Source organism: Coregonus clupeaformis, chromosome 23, assembly GCF_020615455.1.
Source record: "Coregonus clupeaformis isolate EN_2021a chromosome 23, ASM2061545v1, whole genome shotgun sequence".
NCBI classification, from domain to species: Eukaryota; Metazoa; Chordata; class Actinopteri; order Salmoniformes; family Salmonidae; genus Coregonus; species Coregonus clupeaformis.
Window position 1 is genome coordinate 47,933,384 of NC_059214.1, and position 23,016 is coordinate 47,956,399.

The window sequence follows — 23,016 nt, forward strand, 5'->3', positions numbered from 1 at the left end:
TGAATCACCCTGTTTCTGCTGCTTGTCAATGTACCGATTTGGAGCTTATTGAGGAGGATATGAGGTCTGCTCATTCTCCATGTCTCACACAGGTATTCCCTTTCATTGTAGCTGCTTCCTCTCATAGTTTCCTCCATCTGAATAGATGTGAATAATACATTCCCAATAAGCATTCACCATACTGCTTTCACCTATCTCATGTTTGTAGATCAGTGTAGATCAGAGTTCTCCAACTTCTGTCTTGGAGTGATATCGCGCTGTGCAGTTTTTTTAAATTTTTTATCCCAGTCCATCACTAACACACCTGATTGAAAGAAATCTACATCGGTTTTCAGTCTGAGCCACGATTGGCTGAAACAGGTGTGGTACTGAAGGGCTAAAACAAAAGCCTGCACACCCAGTAGCTCTCGATGATCCTTCAGTGAGTTGGAGATCCACGGTGTTCATCCAGAGGAGACGAGGAGAGGATACCCCAGAGTGCTATAGCCCTGCTTTAGATCCTGTCAGCCCAGTGGGAGCCATGCCCCCAAACCACACTCCCCACTCCCTCCCTCTGGGTTAGGGGTCTCCATTGTGTGTGTGTGTGTCTGAGTATGTGTGTGTGTGTGGCTCGTGGGGGATGGGACCCTGTTCCCAGGAGCTTAGCGTCTCAGCGAGGGAGCTGTCTGTACACTGGCCTTGGGGTCCTAGGGTGCCTGTTTCAAGCCATCTGCCTTTGTGCCCATCTGGCTGAGAGAAAAGTGAGGGGACGGGGAGGACCACAGGCCAGAGGCATTTGCATGGTTGGCATCACAGACCTTGTCTCTTGTAAATGTATCCCCATGATTACCCTACACCCCCCTCTGCCACCCCTCACCCCCTCCCTCGTAATCCCTGGCGCCCCGTATCCCAGAGTCCCCCACTTTCCTCCCCACCACAAACAATAAACAAACTCAGCGAGCGGCGGCCCTCCTAATGAACGGAAACAATTAGAGGGCCCGGGTCAACAAAGGGAGCCCTGCTATATTGTTTGTGCCATTTATTTCCATAGTATTTGGGGTTAAACAGTGGAGGCCTGGGATGGTTGAGAAGCAGCAGACAGCTTGTTTGTTTGGTTTCGAAAAGAAGATGAGCTCCAGCCCAAATAGCTAATGGGAATTAAACCACGCTCACTCACTCCCCCAAAAAAAAAAAAAAAAAGTGGAGAGGCGAGTGACTGACATGGGGGGCCAGGCAGGAGAGCTGAAGTTTTCCAAAAGTGTTTTGCTGCACTCTCCCCATTTCTGTTGCATAGCCCTTGTGAATAGGGGAGGAAAACACTAGAAGTCTGTTTTTTTGGGGGGGTCCGCTCTTCTCTCTGAGAGGGCCAAATACAACGGGACTCCCTCGGCTGAATAGACTGAGATTGAGACATTTTGCCTGTCTGGCGTGTGTGTATGTGTGTGTGCGCATGTGAGGGTCCCTCACATTGTCTCCCTCTCTGTCTGCAAGAGTGAAGGAAACACAACTAGGGGAGAGTGGGGTAAGTTGTGCCATTTTTTACATTCAGCATCACTCCGTCAAGGGAAATATAGTATTCTTTCAAACAAAGATATCAACATATATTTCAGGATGTTGTGTATCCCTGGAAATAATCAGAATGAATGTAACATTACAGTTTTGAAAACATAGCTTGTGAAAAAAAAAGTGGTATCTTGTAAATTAAGCCGCCTACAAATTTCTGTACTGAATGAAATATTACCACCACCTTTTTAAAACCACGTCTATCTTTATTTCCCAAAAACAATTCAACACAATCACATTTTTAATCTTTTAACAGAGGCTTAAGACCTAACAAACACTTTGTACTTTTAACATCGGTCAGGCCCTGTTGTTACCTCATATCCCAGAGATAATGCCTTGCAGTAAACCTGGGAAGAAAACTCTTCAATTTACCCCACGGCCATTGGCTCAATTTACCCCAAGGCAAACATTTTGACTGTATTAACCCACACAGCTACAAGGATTCCCTTTCATGCTAGGTTTAGGACCTTATAGAGACCCCAACTGATGCATAGAACAATCTGGTTTACATACATGCATCATGAAACCTCGAACACAATAACTTAATTTGACTTGGTGAAAATCAGTTTTTTGGACCTAACTTGTTATTTCACAGACTCCATTAAGGGAAAGGGGGATACCTAGTCAGTTGTACAACTGAAATGTGTCTTATACATTTATCCCAACCCCTCTGAATCAGAGAGGTGCAGGGGGGCTGCCTTAATCGACAGCCACGTCATTGGCGACCGGGGAACAGTGGGTTAACTGCCCTGGCAGAACGACAGATTTTTGCCTTGTCAGCTCGGGGATTCGATCCAACAACCTTTTGGTTACTGGCCCAACGCTCCTGCCCGCCAGGCTACCTGCCTCCTCACAAAAGGAAAGGGAAAGGGGTTCCTGGAATCTCCTCTGTGGTGACATCTTTCTAATTATTTGGTTTCCTAGAAACAAGGGTGGCTCAACGTATCCCTTTGGCTTAATTTACCCCACTCTCCCCTACACAGCTACAGAGGCAGGCTACAGAGGCAGGCTACAGAGGCAGGCTACAGAGGCAGGCTACAGAGGCAGGCTACAGAGGCAGGCTACAGAGGCAGGCTACAGAGGCAGGCTACAGAGGCAGGCTACAGAGGCAGGCTACAGAGCCAGTTTATTTGCTATTCTGTGATGTAGGCATATGTTCATATGGGAATAAAAATACATGTCAGATGGATTATGTATAAATGTTTGAATAAGTGTTACCGTGTGTATACATGATAATGTGGTTGTTTTTGTTTGCATTTAGTCTTGAGCTCTCTTCTTCTCGGGAAGTGGGAACAGATTACTGTAAGTCTATAATGAACCAAAATTACACTGTTGATGAGAGCCCACATAGGAGATTCCAGGACCAACGTTTTTATAGCAACCCTGTCAACTGACTAACTAGGTGATCAAGAGGTGTGTGTGTGTGCGTGTGCATATGCACAGTTTAAAAAATGATCCTGCACATTGTTTGGGTAATTTGATTAGAATCCAAAAATATGAATGAATTTAAACCATGTTCCAGTTTAATTCTTTGTTTATTTACTTCAGCCAGATACATATCATAAAACATGCATGTTGAATTACTGGCATTGACCAGGGTGTTATTTCATGAAGCTGGTCTTGCTAGCGCACTGCGATCACTGATATGAGTCAGAGTTTCAGTGTCCGCTGAAGTAAAAAATAAAATACCCCATTCACGCCTCAGGCAAGAAATAGTACATCACCTAAGCTTGGGGTATTGGGGTTAATGTGGTTAGAAGGAAGACACTACGACAGCTGTGGTGCACTAGTGTCTCCATAATGTTTGTAGGCATGTCTCTTTAATGCTGACAATGTCAGGTACTTCTGTATCCCTCTAATAGTTAAGGTTAGGATTAGTGGTAGGAACATTTGATCCTAGATCTGTGGCCAAGTGCAAGTTTCGTATCAGTAGGCTCCTTTATAAGTCATTTACATCTAGCTGTAGGACCTATGCCAATTATTCTCTCTCACTATTGTCAAAATACCACAATGCTTCAAAAACGTTTCGGGTAGGCAACAACCAATGAACTTTGTCCGCACAAACAATCTCCTACAAACAGATTCCCTTTTGAGCAGATGACAGGCTGAGCGTTGGCATGGAATGCTGGTATTATCATGTAGCCATGCCAGACAGGTTCATCCCTCTTCTGAGATGGCCTTGCCAAGATGGCCGCCCAACAAAGCTCCAGTCATTGTTTTAGGCTAACCAGATTAGGCTAATCACATTAGGCCGTGGCAAGGCATAGCCCAGAGATGGAATGAAGGGTCGGGCTGTCTAGTCGTCACCATGAGCCCAAGAGGCGCTATGGTAGGCTACGGAAAAGCTGTGAGAATAGCAACGTAGAAAATACTGCAACACATTTGGTATGTGGTGTCATGTCAAAGTGATACATAATCATTTGATATTGAGGCAGGATCTACATTTGAGCTAGTAAGCACTGGTTTATGACTGCCCCACTAAAGCTAAACTCAACAATCATTGAACTATGCACATGATGCTAGCATTGCTGCTGCTAACCATCATGGTCATTTGACTGAACATAATGCTAACCGAGGCTAATGCTAATCCTGGTCCTAACCCAAACACCTTATGCTAAATCAGTCTGATGATAAAAAATGATATTTAGCTTTTGACTGGAGGGGAGACGGCACTAATCTTTGCCTGTCATGGGAACCAGACCTTGGGCTTTCATGTAGGCTGCACAGACGTCCATAAATCTACCTCTCTGCTAAGTGGAGGAAAAGAAAAAGAAAGGTAGACAGTTGTGGAGGGGAGGAAGAGAGCGAGACAGAGAGAACGGAAGTGAAGAAATAACGAGAGAGAAAGTGAGATGAAAGAGAATGTAGACTTAACCCTTATTTTACCAGTTCAGTTGACTGAGAACACATTCTCATTTACAGCAATGACCTGGGGAATGGTTACATGGGAGATGAATAAGCCTATTGGGGATGATTAGGTGGCCATGATGGTATGAGGGCCAGATTGGGAATTTAGCCAGGACACTGGAGTTAAAACCCCTATTCTTATGATAAGTGCCATGGGATCTTTTAGTGACTACAGAGTCTCAGGACACCCATTTAACGTCCCATCCAAAAGACTGCACCCTACACAGGCAATGTCACAGCACCCTATACAGGGCAATGTCCCCAATCACTGCCCTGGGGGATTGGGATATTATTATATATTTTTTTTTAGATCAGAGGAAAGAGTGCCTCCTACTGGCCCTCCAACACCACTTCCGACAGCATCTGTTCTCCCATCTAGAGACCGGCCAGGAGCGACCTTGCTTAGCTTTAGTGGCAAGCCAGCAGTGGGATGCAGGGTGGTATGCTGTATACAGTATGTAGAGAGATGGTGGGAGAGAGCCAGCTAGAGTCTGCTGAAGTGCTTACCTCTAACCTTGCTTTACTGCATTTAAACCACTTTTTCCACCGACTGCTTGGGATTGATGACAAAACGGGGTGTATACAGTCATTACTGGTGTGGCTGGAGTGGCCGGTCTGGGAATTCTCTCAGGCCTGGGAATTCTCTGTAACACACCGTCACTCCATACTGTGCCATTCCTGGAGGTTCCCTGTCCTTTCCCATGCCGTATAAAATCCCTCTGTGAAGTTGCTCAATGTGCCAACCACATGGCATTTATTAACCCTGTCCAGCGAGCACACACTAGCTTAATGGAAGCTGGATGGATATTACAAAGCCACTCCGGTCTGCATTTCCTACCTTGAAAAGCATTCAGTAAGCCCTCATCAGTTTTCTCAGTGTTTCTTCCTCATAAAGCATTAAGAGACGTGTGCATGCACACACAGACACACACACACACAGACACAGACACACACACACACACACACACACACACACACACACACACACACACACACACACACACACACACACACACACACACACACACACACACACACTACACTACACCATTTAAGAAGGGAAGGGTGTAGGCTATAGAATCTGGTCTGTTTTACATCTTTGCTATCCCACAATGCATTGCGAGTCGATTCGGTCCCCAGGTCTCTTTGTTATACAGAACATTCTTTCCTCCGTGTTTACGTGTTGGTCTTGATTCAGGATATCTCCTGGTGTGGTCATGTGTGATCTCTTAACTTGTGCAATCATTTTGTTATATTGGCTCAATATTGCTTTGTTGGGCCAACAGACAGTGTGTTAGCGGGACTCAATATCCCACGGAGCAGAAACTCAAAAAAAACCAAAATCGGGACCAGCTGAGCAAATACTCAGAGGAAGTGATGTCACCAATTCCCCCAAAGTCGTCCATGAAGGACAGGCTGACCACAGAGAGGGAACATGACACAGGTTTAGCAGCGAGCAAGACGCTACGGGATACGGTTGTCCTTTGGCTTTTCTGTTACCCCGACTCCCCTGCCAATGAGCGGGTTTTAGAAGGCAGATTGGAAGAAGGGAGAACAGTTGAGATGTAATTATAGGAGAATGAAAACACTGGGTCTGGCTGGCTGTAGACAGGGGGTCCTTTCAGGGGAGGCTGCACTGTGGACACTGTCAGATAGGAATCATCTCAGAGGGCTTGCAGCAGTGGCCCAGGGAAAGGAGGGAGGGGGGTGGAGTAAGATGGGGTTATGTGGTTATTCTTGTTTCTCAGAGTAGAGAAAATGGGGACTACTTCCTTGTAGAGGACAGCTGAGTGTCTGTACACAGACGAAGTGTACCATTTCTACAGTTGTTGTGTCAAATTCTAACATGTATCCACTTTTGTGCAAATATTTTGTCTATGATGTGGAAACGTTTGGGTTCTGTGTGTTCATCTCAAGTTAGGTAAAAAGTCCAACCACCAAAGTCCATTTGATTAATATTATGTTAATTATCTAAGCCAGGGATGTTCAACTTTGATGGAGGTGGGGGCCACAAAAAATCTGAACTCATGAGGGGCCGCAGTGGCTCTTGGGTCTGACCCACATCCATACCCACACATGCAGTCCGAGCCGGCCCTATCCTTTTGGGGGCCCTAAGCAACATTTTGTGGGGGCCCCCCCCAGTTGGTAATTCGACCATGATTACTACAAGTTTAGATAGCTGGCCGCTAGACTAACTTACCAAATGTTAGCTGACATGGGCTAATTGAGTGACTGTCGGTGACCGACATAACAAGAGAAAAACTGCTGATGCACAAACACATTTCGAAATTGCACCTTGTTTATTCTACCATTCTAACCCTCAACAGTAAGTTGAGACCCCGACAGAGTTCCCAAAAAATATACACTACTGGTCAAAAGTTTTAGAACACCTACTCATTCAAGTTTTTAATAATAGTGAAGACATTAAAACTATGAAATAACACATATGGAATCATGTAGTAACCAAAAACGTGTTTTACAAATCAAAATATATTTGAGATTTGAGATTCTTCAAATAGCCACCATTTGCCTTGATGACAGCTTTGCACACTCTTGGCATTATCTAAACCAGCTTCATGAGGTAGTCACCTAGAATGCATTTCAATTAACAGGTGTGCCTTCTTAAAAGTTAATTTTTGGAATTTCTTTCCTTCTTAATGCATTTGAGCCAATCAGTTGTGTTGTGACAAGGTAGGGGGGTATACAGAAGATAGCCCTATTTGGTAAAATACCAAGTCCATATTATGGCAAGAACAGCTCAAATAAGCAAAGAGAAACAACAGTCCATCATTACTTAAGACATGAAGGTCAGTCAATACAAAAAAATGTCAAGAACTTTAAACGTTTTTTCAAGTGCAGTAGCAAAAACCATCAAGCGCTATGATGAAACTGGCTCTCATGAGGACCGCCACAGGAATGGAAGACCCAGAATTACCTCTGCTGCAGAGGGTAAGTTCATTAGAGTTACCAGCCTCAGAAATGGTATCCCAAATAAATGCTTCACAGAGTTCAAGTAACAGACACATCTCAACATCAACTGTTCAGAGGAGACTGTGTGAATCAGGCCTTCATGGTCGAATTGCTGCAAAGATACCACTACTAATGGACACCAATAAGAAGAAGAGACTTGCTTGGGCCAAGAAACACGATCAATGGACATAAGTCCTGTGGAAATGTGTCCTTTGGTCTGGAGTCCATATTGGAGAGTTTTGGTTCCACCTGCCGTGTCTTTGTGAGACGCGGTGTGGGTGAACGGATGATCTCCGCATGTGTATTTCCCACCATAAAGCATGGAGGAGGAGGTGTTATGGTGTGGGGGTGCTTTGCTGGTGACACTGTCTGTGATTTATTTAGAATTCAAGGCACACTTAACCAGCATGGCTACCTCAGCATTCTGCAGCGATACGCCATCCCATCTGGTTTGGGCTTAGTGGGACTATCATTTGTTTTTGAACAGGACAATGATCCAACACACCTCCAGGCTGTGTAAGGGCTATTTTACCAAGAAGGAGAGTGATGGAGTGCTGCATCAGATGACTTGGCCTCCACAAATCCCCGACCTCAACCCAATTGACATGGTTTAGGATGAGTCGGACCGCAGAGTGTAGGAAAAGCATTTGCTCAGCATATGTGGGAACTCCTTCAAGACTGTTGGAAAAGCATTTAATGTGAAGCGGGTTGAGAGAATCCCAAGCGTGTGCAAAGCTGTCATCAAGGCAAAGGGTGGCTATTTGAAGATTCTCAAATATAAAAAATACATTTTGATTTGTTTAACACTTTTTTGGTTACCACATGATTCCATATGTGTTATATCATTGTTTTGATGTCTTCACTACTTTTCTACAATGTAGAAAATAGTACAAATAAAGAAACTCTTGAATGAGTAGGTGTTCTAAAACTTTTGACCGGTAGTGTATATACTGTATATACTGTATATAATTTTTTTGGGGTGGTGGGATAGATCCGTGGGCCTACAAAGAGGTGGCCCGTGGGCTGCCGGTTGCCCATCCCTGATCTAAGCAAATGATAAAAGTTTAATTGACTATGCCTGAAGATGCAGTGTCCTTTAACCTAACTTATACTGACAATGTGAATGTGACTATTATTCCTAGTTTGGGTGATAGTCCCATTTTCTTAGTCTGTGAGAAATGTCCAAATTACTTTGTCCACACAAAAACCTTGCATATACCGTGGCCAACAAACAAATTGAACACACTTTGTATCGCCACCACCACACCCCATCCAACTGAGCCATCTGCAATTGAACACTAACCCTCCACACTTTGTCTTTTTCATTTTGCAGCCTGAGGAGTTTGAGGGTAGACTCCATTCACACACCTTTCGGGTGAAGACGTTCAAGAAGAGCAAGCACTGTGGCGTGTGCAAACAGACCGTCAGCCAGGAGGGGCTCATTTGCAGAGGTGAGTACTGACCTTGCCTACATGTTACCATGGTAACCAGGGTCCGTCAAGGGGTCATTCAGGGTCAGTTAAGGTCACTGTTGTGGTCAATGTGAATAATTATGCTACAATAGTCTAAGTAGCTCTGGGGAGGTCAGGGGTCAGGAGGTTTTCAATTAATTCAATGATAGTTTGCTAATAAGTACCAGTTTGGCTGTTAGTGCCAGTTTGTTTGTGTTTGTTTGTGTTGTTTGTTTGTGGGTATTCAGTAGTGAGCGAGTGTGTATCTTGGCTTACTTGAAGCTAGGGCCCTTGACTCCTGCTGAGAGGCATATCATGACACTTAATCACCCCCATCCCCAGAGGATAGCGCGCTGTCAGTCAGCCTGTATAGATGGAATGTAACAGAGGATATCTCCCTGTCAGTCAGCCTGTATAGATGGAATGTAACAGAGGATATCTCCCTGTCAGTCAGCCTGTATAGATGGAATGTAACAGAGGATAGCTCCCTGTCCGTCAGCCTGTCTAGATGGAATGTAACAGAGGATAGCTCCCTGTCTGTCAGCCTGTATAGATGGAATGTAACAGAGGATAGCTCCCTGTCCGTCAGCCTGTATAGATGGAATGTAACAGAGGATAGCTCCCTGTCCGTCAGCCTGTATAGATGGAATGTAACAGAGGATAGCTCCCTGTCCGTCAGCCTGTATAGATGGAATGTAACAGAGGATAGCTCCCTGTCCGTCAGCCTGTATAGATGGAATGTAACAGAGGATAGCTCCCTGTCAGTCAGCCTGTATAGATGGAATGTAACAGAGGATAGCTCCCTGTCCGTCAGCCTGTATAGATGGAATGTAACAGAGGATAGCTCCCTGTCAGTCAGCCTGTATAGATGGAATGTAACAGAGGATAGCACCCTGTCAGTCAGCCTGTATAGATGGAATGTAACAGAGGATAGCTCCCTGTCAGTCAGCCTGTATAGATGGAATGTAACAGAGGATAGCTCCCTGTCAGTCAGCCTGTATAGATGGAATGTAACAGAGGATAGCTCCCTGTCCGTCAGCCTGTATAGATGGAATGTAACAGAGGATAGCACCCTGTCAGTCAGCCTGTATAGATGGAATGTAACAGAGGATAGCTCCTGTCCGTCAGCCTGTATAGATGGAATGTAACAGAGGATAGCTCCTGTCCGTCAGCCTGTATAGATGGAATGTAACAGAGGATAGCTCCCTGTCAGTCAGCCTGTATAGATGGAATGTAACAGAGGATAGCTCCCTGTCCGTCAGCCTGTATAGATGGAATGTAACAGAGGATAGCTCCCTGTCCGTCAGCCTGTATAGATGGAATGTAACAGAGGATAGCTCCCTGACAGTCAGCCTGTATAGATGGAATGTAACAGAGGATAGCTCCCTGTCCGTCAGCCTGTATAGATGGAATGTAACAGAGGATAGCTCCCTGTCCGTCAGCCTGTATAGATGGAATGTAACAGAGGATAGCTCCATGACAGTCAGCCTGTATAGATGGAATGTAACAAAGGATAGCTCCCTGTCCGTCAGCCTGTATAGATGGAATGTAACAGAGGATATCTCCCTGTCAGTCAGCCTGTATAGATGGAATGTAACAGAGGATAGCTCCCTGTCAGTCAGCCTGTATAGATGGAATGTAACAGAGGATAGCTCCCTGTCAGTCAGCCTGTATAGATGGAATGTAACAGAGGATAGCTCCCTGTCAGTCAGCCTGTATAGATGGAATGTAACAGAAGATAGCTCCCTGTCAGTCAGCCTGTATAGATGGAATGTAACAGAGGATAGCTCCCTGTCCGTCAGCCTGTATAGATGGAATGTAACAGAGGATAGCTCCCTGTCAGTCAGCCTGTATAGATGGAATGTAACAGAGGATAGCTCCCTGTCAGTCAGCCTGTATAGATGGAATGTAACAGAGGATAGCTCCCTGTCCGTCAGCCTGTATAGATGGAATGTAACAGAGGATAGCTCCCTGTCAGTCAGCCTGTATAGATGGAATGTAACAGAGGATAGCTCCCTGTCAGTCAGCCTGTATAGATGGAATGTAACAGAGGATAGCTCCCTGTCAGTCAGCCTGTATAGATGGAATGTAACAGAGGATAGCTCCCTGTCAGTCAGCCTGTATAGATGGAATGTAACAGAGGATAGCTCCCTGTCAGTCAGCCTGTATAGATGGAATGTAACAGAGGATAGCTCCCTGTCAGTCAGCCTGTATAGATGGAATGTAACAGAGGATAGCTCCCTGTCCGTCAGCCTGTATAGATGGAATGTAACAGAGGATAGCTCCCTGTCAGTCAGCCTGTATAGATGGAATGTAACAGAGGATAGCACCCTGTCAGTCAGCCTGTATAGATGGAATGTAACAGAGGATAGCTCCCTGTCCGTCAGCCTGTATAGATGGAATGTAACAGAGGATAGCTCCCTGTCAGTCAGCCTGTATAGATGGAATGTAACAGAGGATAGCTCCCTGTCCGTCAGCCTGTGTAGATGGAATGTAACAGAGGATAGCTCCCTGTCAGTCAGCCTGTATAGATGGAATGTAACAGAGGATAGCTCCCTGTCAGTCAGCCTGTATAGATGGAATGTAACAGAGGATAGCTCCCTGTCAGTCAGCCTGTATAGATGGAATGTAACAGAGGATAGCTCCCTGTCCGTCAGCCTGTATAGATGGAATGTAACAGAGGATAGCTCCCTGTCCGTCAGCCTGTATAGATGGAATGTAACAGAGGATAGCTCCCTGTCAGTCAGCCTGTATAGATGGAATGTAACAGAGGATAGCTCCCTGTCAGTCAGCCTGTATAGATGGAATGTAACAGCGGATAGCTCCCTGTCAGTCAGCCTGTATAGATGGAATGTAACAGAGGATAGCTCCCTGTCAGTCAGCCTGTATAGATGGAATGTAACAGAGGATAGCTCCCTGTCCGTCATCCTGTATAGATGGAATGTAACAGAGGATAGCTCCCTGACAGTCAGCCTGTATAGATGGAATGTAACAGAGGATAGCTCCCTCTCCGTCGGCCTGTCTAGATGGAATGTAACAGAGGATAGCTCCCTGTCAGTCAGCCTGTATAGATGGAATGTAACAGAGGATAGTTCCCTGTCAGTCAGCCTGTATAGATGGAATGTAACAGAGGATATCTCCCTGTCAGTCAGCCTGTATAGATGGAATGTAACAGAGGATAGCTCCCTGTCCGTCAGCCTGTCTAGATGGAATGTAACAGAGGATAGCTCCCTGTCAGTCAGCCTGTATAGATGGAATGTAACAGAGGATATCTCCCTGTCAGTCAGCCTGTATAGATGGAATGTAACAGAGGATAGCTCCCTGTCCGTCAGCCTGTATAGATGGAATGTAACAGAGGATAGCTCCCTGTCAGTCAGCCTGTATAGATGGAATGTAACAGAGGATAGCTCCCTGTCAGTCAGCCTGTATAGATGGAATGTAACAGAGGATATCACCCTGTCAGTCAGCCTGTATAGATGGAATGTAGCAGAGGATAGCTCCCTGTCAGTCAGCCTGTATAGATGGAATGTAACAGAGGATAGCTCCCTGTCAGTCAGCCTGTATAGATGGAATGTAACAGAGGATAGCTCCCTGTCAGTCAGCCTGTATAGATGGAATGTAACAGAAGATAGCTCCCTGTCAGTCAGCCTGTATAGATGGAATGTAACAGAGGATAGCACCCTGTCAGTCAGCCTGTATAGATGGAATGTAACAGAGGATAGCTCCCTGTCAGTCAGCCTGTATAGATGGAATGTAACAGAGGATAGCTCCCTGTCCGTCAGCCTGTATAGATGGAATGTAACAGAGGATAGCTCCCTGTCCGTCAGCCTGTATAGATGGAATGTAACAGAGGATAGCTCCCTGTCAGTCAGCCTGTATAGATGGAATGTAACAGAGGATAGCTCCCTGTCCGTCAGCCTGTATAGATGGAATGTAACAGAGGATAGCTCCCTGTCAGTCAGCCTGTATAGATGGAATGTAACAGAGGATAGCTCCCTGTCAGTCAGCCTGTATAGATGGAATGTAACAGAGGATAGCTCCCTGTCAGTCAGCCTGTATAGATGGAATGTAACAGAGGATAGCTCCCTGTCCGTCAGCCTGTATAGATGGAATGTAACAGAGGATAGCTCCCTGTCAGTCAGCCTGTATAGATGGAATGTAACAGAGGATAGCTCCCTGTCCGTCAGCCTGTATAGATGGAATGTAACAGAGGATAGCTCCCTGTCAGTCAGCCTGTATAGATGGAATGTAACAGAGGATAGCTCCCTGTCAGTCAGCCTGTATAGATGGAATGTAACAGAGGATAGCACCCTGTCAGTCAGCCTGTATAGATGGAATGTAACAGAGGATAGCTCCCTGTCAGTCAGCCTGTATAGATGGAATGTAACAGAGGATAGCTCCCTGTCAGTCAGCCTGTATAGATGGAATGTAACAGAGGATAGCTCCCTGTCCGTCAGCCTGTATAGATGGAATGTAACAGAGGATAGCTCCCTGTCCGTCAGCCTGTATAGATGGAATGTAACAGAGGATAGCTCCCTGACAGTCAGCCTGTATAGATGGAATGTAACAGAGGATAGCTCCCTGTCAGTCAGCCTGTATAGATGGAATGTAACAGAGGATAGCTCCCTGTCCGTCAGCCTGTATAGATGGAATGTAAAAGAGGATAGCTATCTGTCAGTCAGCCTGTATAGATGGAATGTAACAGAGGATAGCACCCTGTCAGTCAGCCTGTATAGATGGAATGTAAAAGAGGATAGCTCCCTGTCCGTCAGCCTGTATAGATGGAATGTAACAGAGGATAGCTCCCTGTCCGTCAGCCTGTATAGATGGAATGTAACAGAGGATAGCTCCCTGTCCGTCAGCCTGTATAGATGGAATGTAATAGAGGATAGCTCCCTGTCCGTCAGCCTGTATAGATGGAATGTAACAGAGGATAGCTCCCTGTCCGTCAGCCTGTATAGATGGAATGTAACAGAGGATAGCTCCCTGTCAGTCAGCCTGTATAGATGGAATGTAACAGAGGATAGCTCCCTGTCAGTCAAACTGTATAGATGGAATGTAACAGAGGATAGCTCCCTGACAGTCAGCCTGTATAGATGGAATGTAACAGAGGATAGCTAAATATGAACCCTGTACCCTGTCTGCTTGGAAAGGATTTATTGGTCATGTCTAAGGAGTGAACAAAAGTGTTCATGCATCTCAGAATAAGAATTGTGTGTGTGTGTGTGTCAGTATATGAAGGTGGCTGAATATTAGGACTAACTGAGGCAGGTTGAATAATCTGGTATAGAGTAGATGAATAGTACAGACAGGGTTAGCGTTAGGATAAGTACATTGGTAGCGTTAGGATAAGTACATTGCTAGTGTTAGGATAAGTACATTGGTAGCGTTAGGATAAGTACATTGTTAGTGTTAGGATAAGTACATTGGTAGCGTTAGGATAAGTACATTGTTAGTGTTAGGATAAGTACATTGGTAGCGTTAGGATAAGTACATTGTCAGTGTTAGGATAAGTACATTGGTAGCGTTAGGATAAGTACATTGGTAGTGTTAGGATAAGTACATTGTTAGCGTTAGGATAAGTACATTGTTAGCGTTAGGATAAGTACATTGTTAGTGTTAGGATAAGTACATTGGTAGCGTTAGGATAAGTACATTGGTAGTGTTAGGATAAGTACATTGTTAGCGTTAGGATAAATACATTGTTAGCGTTAGGATAAGTACATTGTTAGTGTTAGGATAAGTACATTGGTAGTGTTAGGTTAAGTACATCGGTAGTGTTAGGATAAGTACATTGTTAGCGTTAGGATAAGTACATTGTTAGCATTAGGATAAGTCCATTGTTAGCGTTAGGATAAGTACATTGTTAGCATTAGGATAAGTACATTGTTAGCGTTAGGATAAGTACATTGGTAGTGTTAGGATAAGTACATTGTTAGCGTTAAGATAAGTACATTGTTAGCGTTAGGATAAGTACATTGGTAGCATTAGGATAAGTACATTGTTAGTGTTAGGATAAGTACATCGACTAGCACACAGTGTTTTCTGGTCCCCTTTCCTAGTCATTAGCCACATGAGAAGATCAGATGGAAGAACATGACTATTAGTTTTTTCTGATGGATTGGTGTTGTCTTCTCAGTCCAATATGTTTATCAAAATCAGTTAAATGTTCATAATGACAGCATTAAGGACTTGTTATATGACATTATAGAGAGGACTTATTTTGTAACGTTATAAAGATGGTTTTAAGAAAGCAGTGAGCCGAGACACAAACACACACACACACACACACACACACACACACACACACACACACACACACACACACACACACACACACACACACACACACACACACACACACAACTCTAGAGCCTCAGCGACACACTCCCCCAACATGTGGTAGATTGGACCACCATTACATTTTCATTTACATTTACATTTTCGTCATTTAGCAGACACTCTTATCCAGGGCGACTTACAAATTGGTGCATTCACCTTATGATAGCCAGTGGGACAACCACTTTACAATATATATATATATTTTTTTATATATATATATTTTTTTTTGGGGTGCGGTAAGGGGGGGTAGAAGGATGACTTTATCCTCTCCGTATCATATAAACTGAAGGAAAACAGTCATTCTATGTTGTTGACATTATACTTCCAATACCCTCTACTGGATTATCCTACACATTACAGGTCAATGGCCATATCCTAGTGCTGTTATAGAACAAGTACTGTTTTCATGGACACTTTTCCCCCTCATCAGTTGATTATCACATGATGATGATAACATGACAAGGCTGACCGTTAACAGACTGATGATGATAACATGACAAGGCTGACCGTTAACAGACTGATGATGATAACATGACAAGGCTGACAGTTAACAGACTGATGATGATAACATGACAAGGCTGACCGTTAACAGACTGATGATGATAACATGACAAGGCTGACCGTTAACAGACTGATGATGATAACATGACAAGGCTGACAGTTAACAGACTGATGATGATAACATGACAAGGCTGACCGTTAACAGACTGATGATGATAACATGACAAGGCTGACCGTTAACAGACTGATGATGATAACATGACAAGGCTGACCGTTAACAGACTGATGATGATAACATGACAAGGCTGACAGTTAACAGACTGATGATGATAACATGACAAGGCTGACAGTTAACAGACTGATGATGATAACATGACAAGGCTGACCGTTAACAGACTGATGATGATAACATGACAAGGCTGACCGTTAACAGACTGATGATGATAACATGACAAGGCTGACCGTTAAAAGACTGATGATGATAACATGACAAGGCTGACCGTTAACAGACTGATGATGATAACATGACAAGGCTGACAGTTAACAGACTGATGATGATAACATGACAAGGCTGACCGTTAACAGACTGATGATGATAACATGACAAGGCTGACAGTTAACAGACTGATGATGATAACATGACAAGGCTGACCGTTAACAGACTGATGATGATAACATGACAAGACTGACCGTTAACAGACTGATAATGATAACATGACAAGGCTGACAGTTAACAGACTGATGATGATAACATGACAAGGCTGACCGTTAACAGACTGATGATGATAACATGACAAGGCTGACAGTTAACAGACTGATGATGATAACATGACAAGGCTGACCGTTAACAGACTGATGATGATAACATGACAAGGCTGACCGTTAACAGACTGATGATGATAACATGACAAGGCTGACCGTTAACAGACTGATGATGATAACATGACAAGGCTGACAGTTAACAGACTGATGATGATAACATGACAAGGCTGACAGTTAACAGACTGATGATGATAACATGACAAGGCTGACCGTTAACAGACTGATGATGATAACATGACAAGGCTGACAGTTAACAGACTGATGATGATAACATGACAAGACTGACCGTTAACAGACTGATGATGATAACATGACAAGGCTGACCGTTAACAGACTGATGATGATAACATGACAAGGCTGACCGTTAACAGACTGATGATGATAACATGACAAGGCTGACCGTTAACAGACTGATGATGATAACATGACAAGGCTGACCGTTAACAGACTGATGATGATAACATAACAAGGCTGACCGTTAACAGACTGATGATGATAACATGACAAGGCTGACCGTTAACAGACTGATGATGATAACATGACAAGGCTGACAGTTAACAGACTGATGATGATAACATGACAAGGCTGACCGTTAACAGACTGATGATGATAACATGACAAGGCTGACCGTTAACAGACTGATGATGATAACATGACAAGACTGACCGTTAACAGACTGATGATGATAACATGACAAGGCTGACCGTTAACAGACTGATGATGATAACATGACAAGGCTGACAGTTAACAGACTGATGATGATAACATGACAAGGCTGACAGTTAACAGACTGATGATGATAACATGACAAGGCTGACAGTTAACAGACTGATGATGATAACATGACAAGGCTGACAGTTAACAGACTGATGATGATAACATGACAAGGCTGACAGTTAACAGACTGATGATGATAACATGACAAGGCTGACAGTTAACAGACTGATGATGATAACATGACAAGGCTGACCGTTAACAGACTGATGATGATAACATGACAAGGCTGACAGTTAACAGACTGCTGATGATAACATGACAAGGCTGACCGTTAACAGACTGATGATGATAACATGACAAGGCTGACCGTTAACAGACTGATGATGATAACATGACAAGGCTGACCGTTAACAGACTGATGATGATAACATGACAAGGCTGACAGTTAACAGACTGATGATGATAACATGACAAGGCTGACAGTTAACAGACTGATGATGATAACATGACAAGGCTGACAGTTAACAGTCTGATGATGATAACATGACAAGGCTGACAGTTAACAGACTGTGGCCTCCAAGGACAATGTGGACACAATTGCTGTTCAGTTGAAGGCGCAATGCAGATGTGTTTATCTCAATATCAAATATTTTCTGGGTAACAATTAAGTACCTTTCTGTAATAGTTTTCCATTAAAATTGTAAAAAAAGCAACACAACTAGCTTTTTTAGCAAAAAACGATTTCTCAAGCAATAAGGACTGTCTGGGAGTGGGGAGTGATATGTAATCTGAAAACTACATGTAATTGGTAGAGAAGTTTGGAACTCTCTTTGTTATTGGTCTGTTTTAATTTATACTGCCTGATGATGTATGAAAAAAAAAAAAAATTATGCACTCACCTAACTGTAAGTTGCTCTGGATAAGAGCGTCTGCTAAATGACTAAAATGTAAAATGATGTAACCAGGCAAGCCAAAACTCCATCCATGCAAAACCTGCTGATTAGAAGGTCCACTGTAGATTGCATTTTCAACCAGCAACTATCAGGAAATAAGACTCACATTTTTACAGTGTTAGTTTCATCAGCTGTTGTACAGTATGATACAAAACACAGGAAAAATAAAATGTTGACTGCACTGGGCCTTTAAGAAATGCAGAAACACAGTTGAGTCAAGATCACCACTAGAGGCCAGCAGAACATCAAATATGCTGCTTCTACAGGCCAGCCAGCCAGCCGAACTGCCTTTACCCACCATACTGCAGCAAACACAAACCTACAGGAGGGTGGCTCTCCAGGAACAGGGTTGGAGTTAAAACCTACAGGAGGGTGGCTCTCCAGGAACAGGGTTGGAGTTAAAACCTACAGGAGGGTGGCTCTCCAGGAACAGGGTTGGAGTTAAAACCTACAGGAGGGTGGCTCTCCAGGAACAGGGTTGGAGTTAAAACCTACAGGAGGGTGGCTCTCCAGGAACAGGGTTGGAGTTAAAACCTACAGGAGGGTGGCTCTCCAGGAACAGGGTTGGAGTTAAAACCTACAGGAGGGTGGCTCTCCAGGAACAGGGTTGGAGTTAAAACCTACAGGAGGGTGGCTCTCCAGGAACAGGGTTGGAGTTAAAACCTACAGGAGGGTGGCTCTCCAGGAACAGGGTTGGAGTTAAAACCTACAGGAGGATAGCTCTCCAGGAACAGGGTTGGAGTTAACGATCAGAACGACAGATTTTTACCTTGTCAGCTTGGGGATTCAATCCAGCAACCTTTCAGTTACTGGCCCAACGCTCCTGCCCGCCAGGCTACAGGAAGAGGTTTGGAGAGCCCTGGTAAAGAAAATGCTCCTTTACCGCATGGCTCCTCCTACAAGTGAACTGGACTATAGACGTCAAAGAAGGGATTGCGAGTGAACTATGGCTAGTGTGAGAACCTCAGCCATAACTATACAACCAGGTTACGGTCTCTGTTCCTCACAACACACACTCCCATCTAGTCCCATTTAATCACTGAAATAACACACTCCTGTTAGACTCAGCCTCCCCGAGCATTTTCATTCAGCCGACAGACTGGAATATGGAAACAGCTGGTTGGATATCCGTTATACTTCCCTAGAAGTCCATATAAAAATATAGATATTCAAACAAATGTTCTGGACGTTCCTATCCTACAATGGCAACACACACACACGCCACACACACACACACACCCACACACACACCCACCACATGGTTTTGGGTGTGTTAACTGCCTAACAGGAAGAAACACCTCGATCAGTCATTACTTAACACCTGAATTAACAGGCGGTGTCACGTCCAAAGGGACGTCAAGCCAACGTGTGACTGATGATAGGTGTGTAGAGGACAGAGCAGAGACAGAGGAATGGTGAAGGGTGTGACATGGGGAGTGTTTGCACATACAGACTTAAATGTATGCATATGCACACACACACACACACACACACACACACACACACACACACACACACACACACACACACACACACACACACCCCATCAGACTCATCCGTCAGTGTGGCTGGTATGTTTGTGTATTTACTCTGCATGTAAGCAGCACAAACCTGGGAAGGTAAACATTTACTCCGGTAGAATCCACAGCTGCCCCGGGGAGGGATGGTGGTTAGGAAACCCGTGCAGGGCCTAAGTATTAACGGTAAGATTAAACACACACACTGACAAGTGGTCATTTTGGTGTGTGCTTTAGTGTGTGCATGTGAGTGTGTATCTATATATGTGACAGTCTACTGTAGTGGGCAGGACAGAGCGTGGTACATGGTGTCTGTGACAGTCTACTGTAGTGGGCAGGACAGAGCGTGGTACATGGTGTCTGTGACAGTCTACTGAAGTGGGCAGGACAGAGCGTGGTACATGGTGTCTGTGACAGTCTACTGTAGTGGGCAGGACAGAGCGTGGTACATGGTGTCTGTGACAGTCTACTGTAGTGGGCAGGACAGAGCGTGGTACATGGTGTCTGTGACAGTCTACTGAAGTGGGCAGGACAGAGCGTGGTACATGGTGTCTGTGACAGTCTACTGCAGTGGGCAGGACAGAGCATGGTACATGGTGTCTGTGACAGTCTACTGTAGTGGGCAGGACAGCGCGTGGTACATGGTGTCTGTGACAGTCTACTGTAGTGGGCAGGACAGAGCGTGGTACATGGTGTCTGTGACAGTCTACTGCAGTGGGCAGGACAGAGCATGGTACATGGTGTCTGTGACAGTCTACTGTAGTGGGCAGGACAGAGCGTGGTACATGGTGTCTGTGACAGTCTACTGTAGTGGGCAGGACAGAGCGTGGTACATGGTGTCTGTGACAGTCTACTGTAGTGGGCAGGACAGAGCGTGGTACATGGTGTCTGTGACAGTCTACTGTAGTGGGCAGGACATAGCATGGTACATGGTGTCTGTGACAGTCTACTGTAGTGGGCAGGCCAGAGCATGGTACATGGTGTGCATGCAAATATGAGAGAGGAAATATCCCAGTCCTCCTCTCTCTAGCTGGGCTCAGCCCATCCCTTTGGGAGTCCAGACCCATTACAAAGGACCTGGGTGAGGAAATAGCCCCTCCCTCCCTCCCTTCCTCCCTCCCTCCCCTCCTAAAGAACATTCCTGAAGCCCTGAGTCAGATAGGAACCAGCCCCTCAACGCTCCTCATCATCTCTTCCATTTGGACCAATTCCCAACACCCAACACCCAGCTCCCAACACCCAGCTCCCAGCTCCCAACACCCAACACCCAACACCCAACTCCCAGCTCCCAACACCCAGCTCCCAACACCCAACACCCAGCTCCCAACACCCAACTCCCAGCTCCCAACACCCAGCTCCCAACACCCAACACCCAGCTCCCAGCTCCCAACACCCGTTGCTTGCCATTGTATCTTATATCCTCTCCCCTCTTTCGTCTTTTCTTGCATATTCTCGTCTTTCTTTCTCTCTCTCTCTTTCTCCCCTTCTCTCTTTCCCAGTCTCTATTTTTACATTTACATTTTACATTTTAGTCATTTAGCAGACGCTCTTATCCAGAGCGACTTACAGGAGCAATTAGGGTTAAGTGCCTTGCTCAAGGGCACATCGACAGATTTTTCACCTAGTCGGCTCGGGGATTAGAACCAGCGACCTTTCGGTTACTGGCACAACGCTCTTACCCACTAAGCTAACTGTCATCTCTCATGCCCTCCCTTCTCCCCGTTATTTTTGGACGAGGGTCTCTGTGTCCTCTTCTCATCCATCCTTTCCTTGTCTCCTCCTCTCCTAGCCCATCATATTTTCTCTACTCGATCCTCCTACCTCCTATTCTTTAACCGCCTCTCCTCACTACCCACATTCCCCACTCCTCTACCCCTCTACCCCTCTACCCCGCTATCCACTTTATCCCTCTACCCCTCTACCCCTCTATCCCTCTACCCCTCTACCCCTCTATCCCGCTACCCCTCTACCCCTCTACCCCTGTATTCCTCTACCACTGTATTCCTCTACCCCTCTACCTCTATTCCTCTACCCCTCTACCCCTCTATCCCTCTACCACTGTATTCCTCTACCCCTCTACCCCTCTACCTCTATCCCTCTACCCCTCTACTCCTCTACCCCTCTACCCCTCTACCCCTCTACCCCTCTACCCCTCTATCCCTCTACCCCTCTATCCCTCTACCCCTCTACCCCTCTATCCCTCTACCCCTCTACCCCTGTATGCCTCTACCCCTCTATCCCTCTACCCCTCTATCCCTCTACCCCTCTACCCCTCTACCCCTCTATCCCTCTACCCTCTACCCCTCTACCCCTCTATCCCTCTACCCCTCTATCCCTCTACCCCTCTACCCCTCTACCCCTCTATCCCCTCTACCCCTCTATCCCCTCTACCCCTCTATCCCTCTACCCCTCTACCCCTCTACCCCTCTACCCCTGTATTCCTCTACCCCTCTACCCCTCTACCCCTCTATCCCTCTATTCCTCTACCCCTCTACCCCTCTACCCCTCTACCCCTCTACCCCTGTATCCCTCTACCCCTCTATCCCTCTACCCCTCTACCCCTCTACCCCTCTACCCCTCTACCCCTCTACCCCTCTACCCCCTCTATCCCTCTACCCCTCTACCCCTCTACCCTCTACCCCTGTATTCCTCTACCCCTCTATCCCTCTACCCCTCTACCCCTCTATCCCTCTACCACTCTACCCCTCTACCCCTCTATCCCCTCTACCCCCTCTATCCCCTCTACCCCTCTATCCCTCTACCCCTCTACCCCTCTATTCCTCTACCCCTCTACCCCTCTACCCCTGTATTCCTCTACCCCTCTACCCCTCTATCCCTCTACCCCTCTACCCCTCTACCCCTCTATCCCTCTACCCCTCTACCCCTCTATTCCTCTACCCCTCTACCCCTCTATCCCTCTACCCCTCTACCCCTCTACCCCTCTATCCCTCTACCCCTCTACCCCTCTATTCCTCTACCCCTCTACCCCTCTACCCCTGTATTCCTCTACCCCTCTATCCCTCTACCCCTCTATCCCTCTACCCCTCTACCCCTCTACCCCTCTACCCCTCTACCCCTGTATCCCTCTATCCCTCTATCCCTCTACCCCTCTACCCCTCTATCTCTCTACCCCTCTATCCCTGTATTCCTCTACCCCTCTATCCCTCTACCCCTCTATCCCTCTACCCCTCTACCCCTCTATCCCTCTACCCCTCTACCCCTCTATTCCTCTACCCCTCTACCCCTCTACCCCTCTACCCCTGTATTCCTCTACCCCTCTATCCCTCTAACCCT

The 23,016-nt window shown here is 45.6% G+C and overlaps 1 protein-coding gene across 5 annotated transcripts in view; it reads left to right on the forward strand.

Moving 5' to 3' along the window:
- The window catches only part of LOC121536473 (tensin-1-like), a 318,940-nt gene that overhangs the window by 104,774 nt on the left and 191,150 nt on the right, over window positions 1–23,016 (forward strand). For all 5 annotated transcript variants that reach the window (XM_045206739.1, XM_045206740.1, XM_045206741.1 and 2 more), the window contains exon 2: window positions 8,753–8,870. In XM_045206739.1, the coding sequence (XP_045062674.1) occupies window positions 8,753–8,870 (118 nt within the window). The remainder of the gene's footprint in view (window positions 1–8,752; window positions 8,871–23,016) is intronic.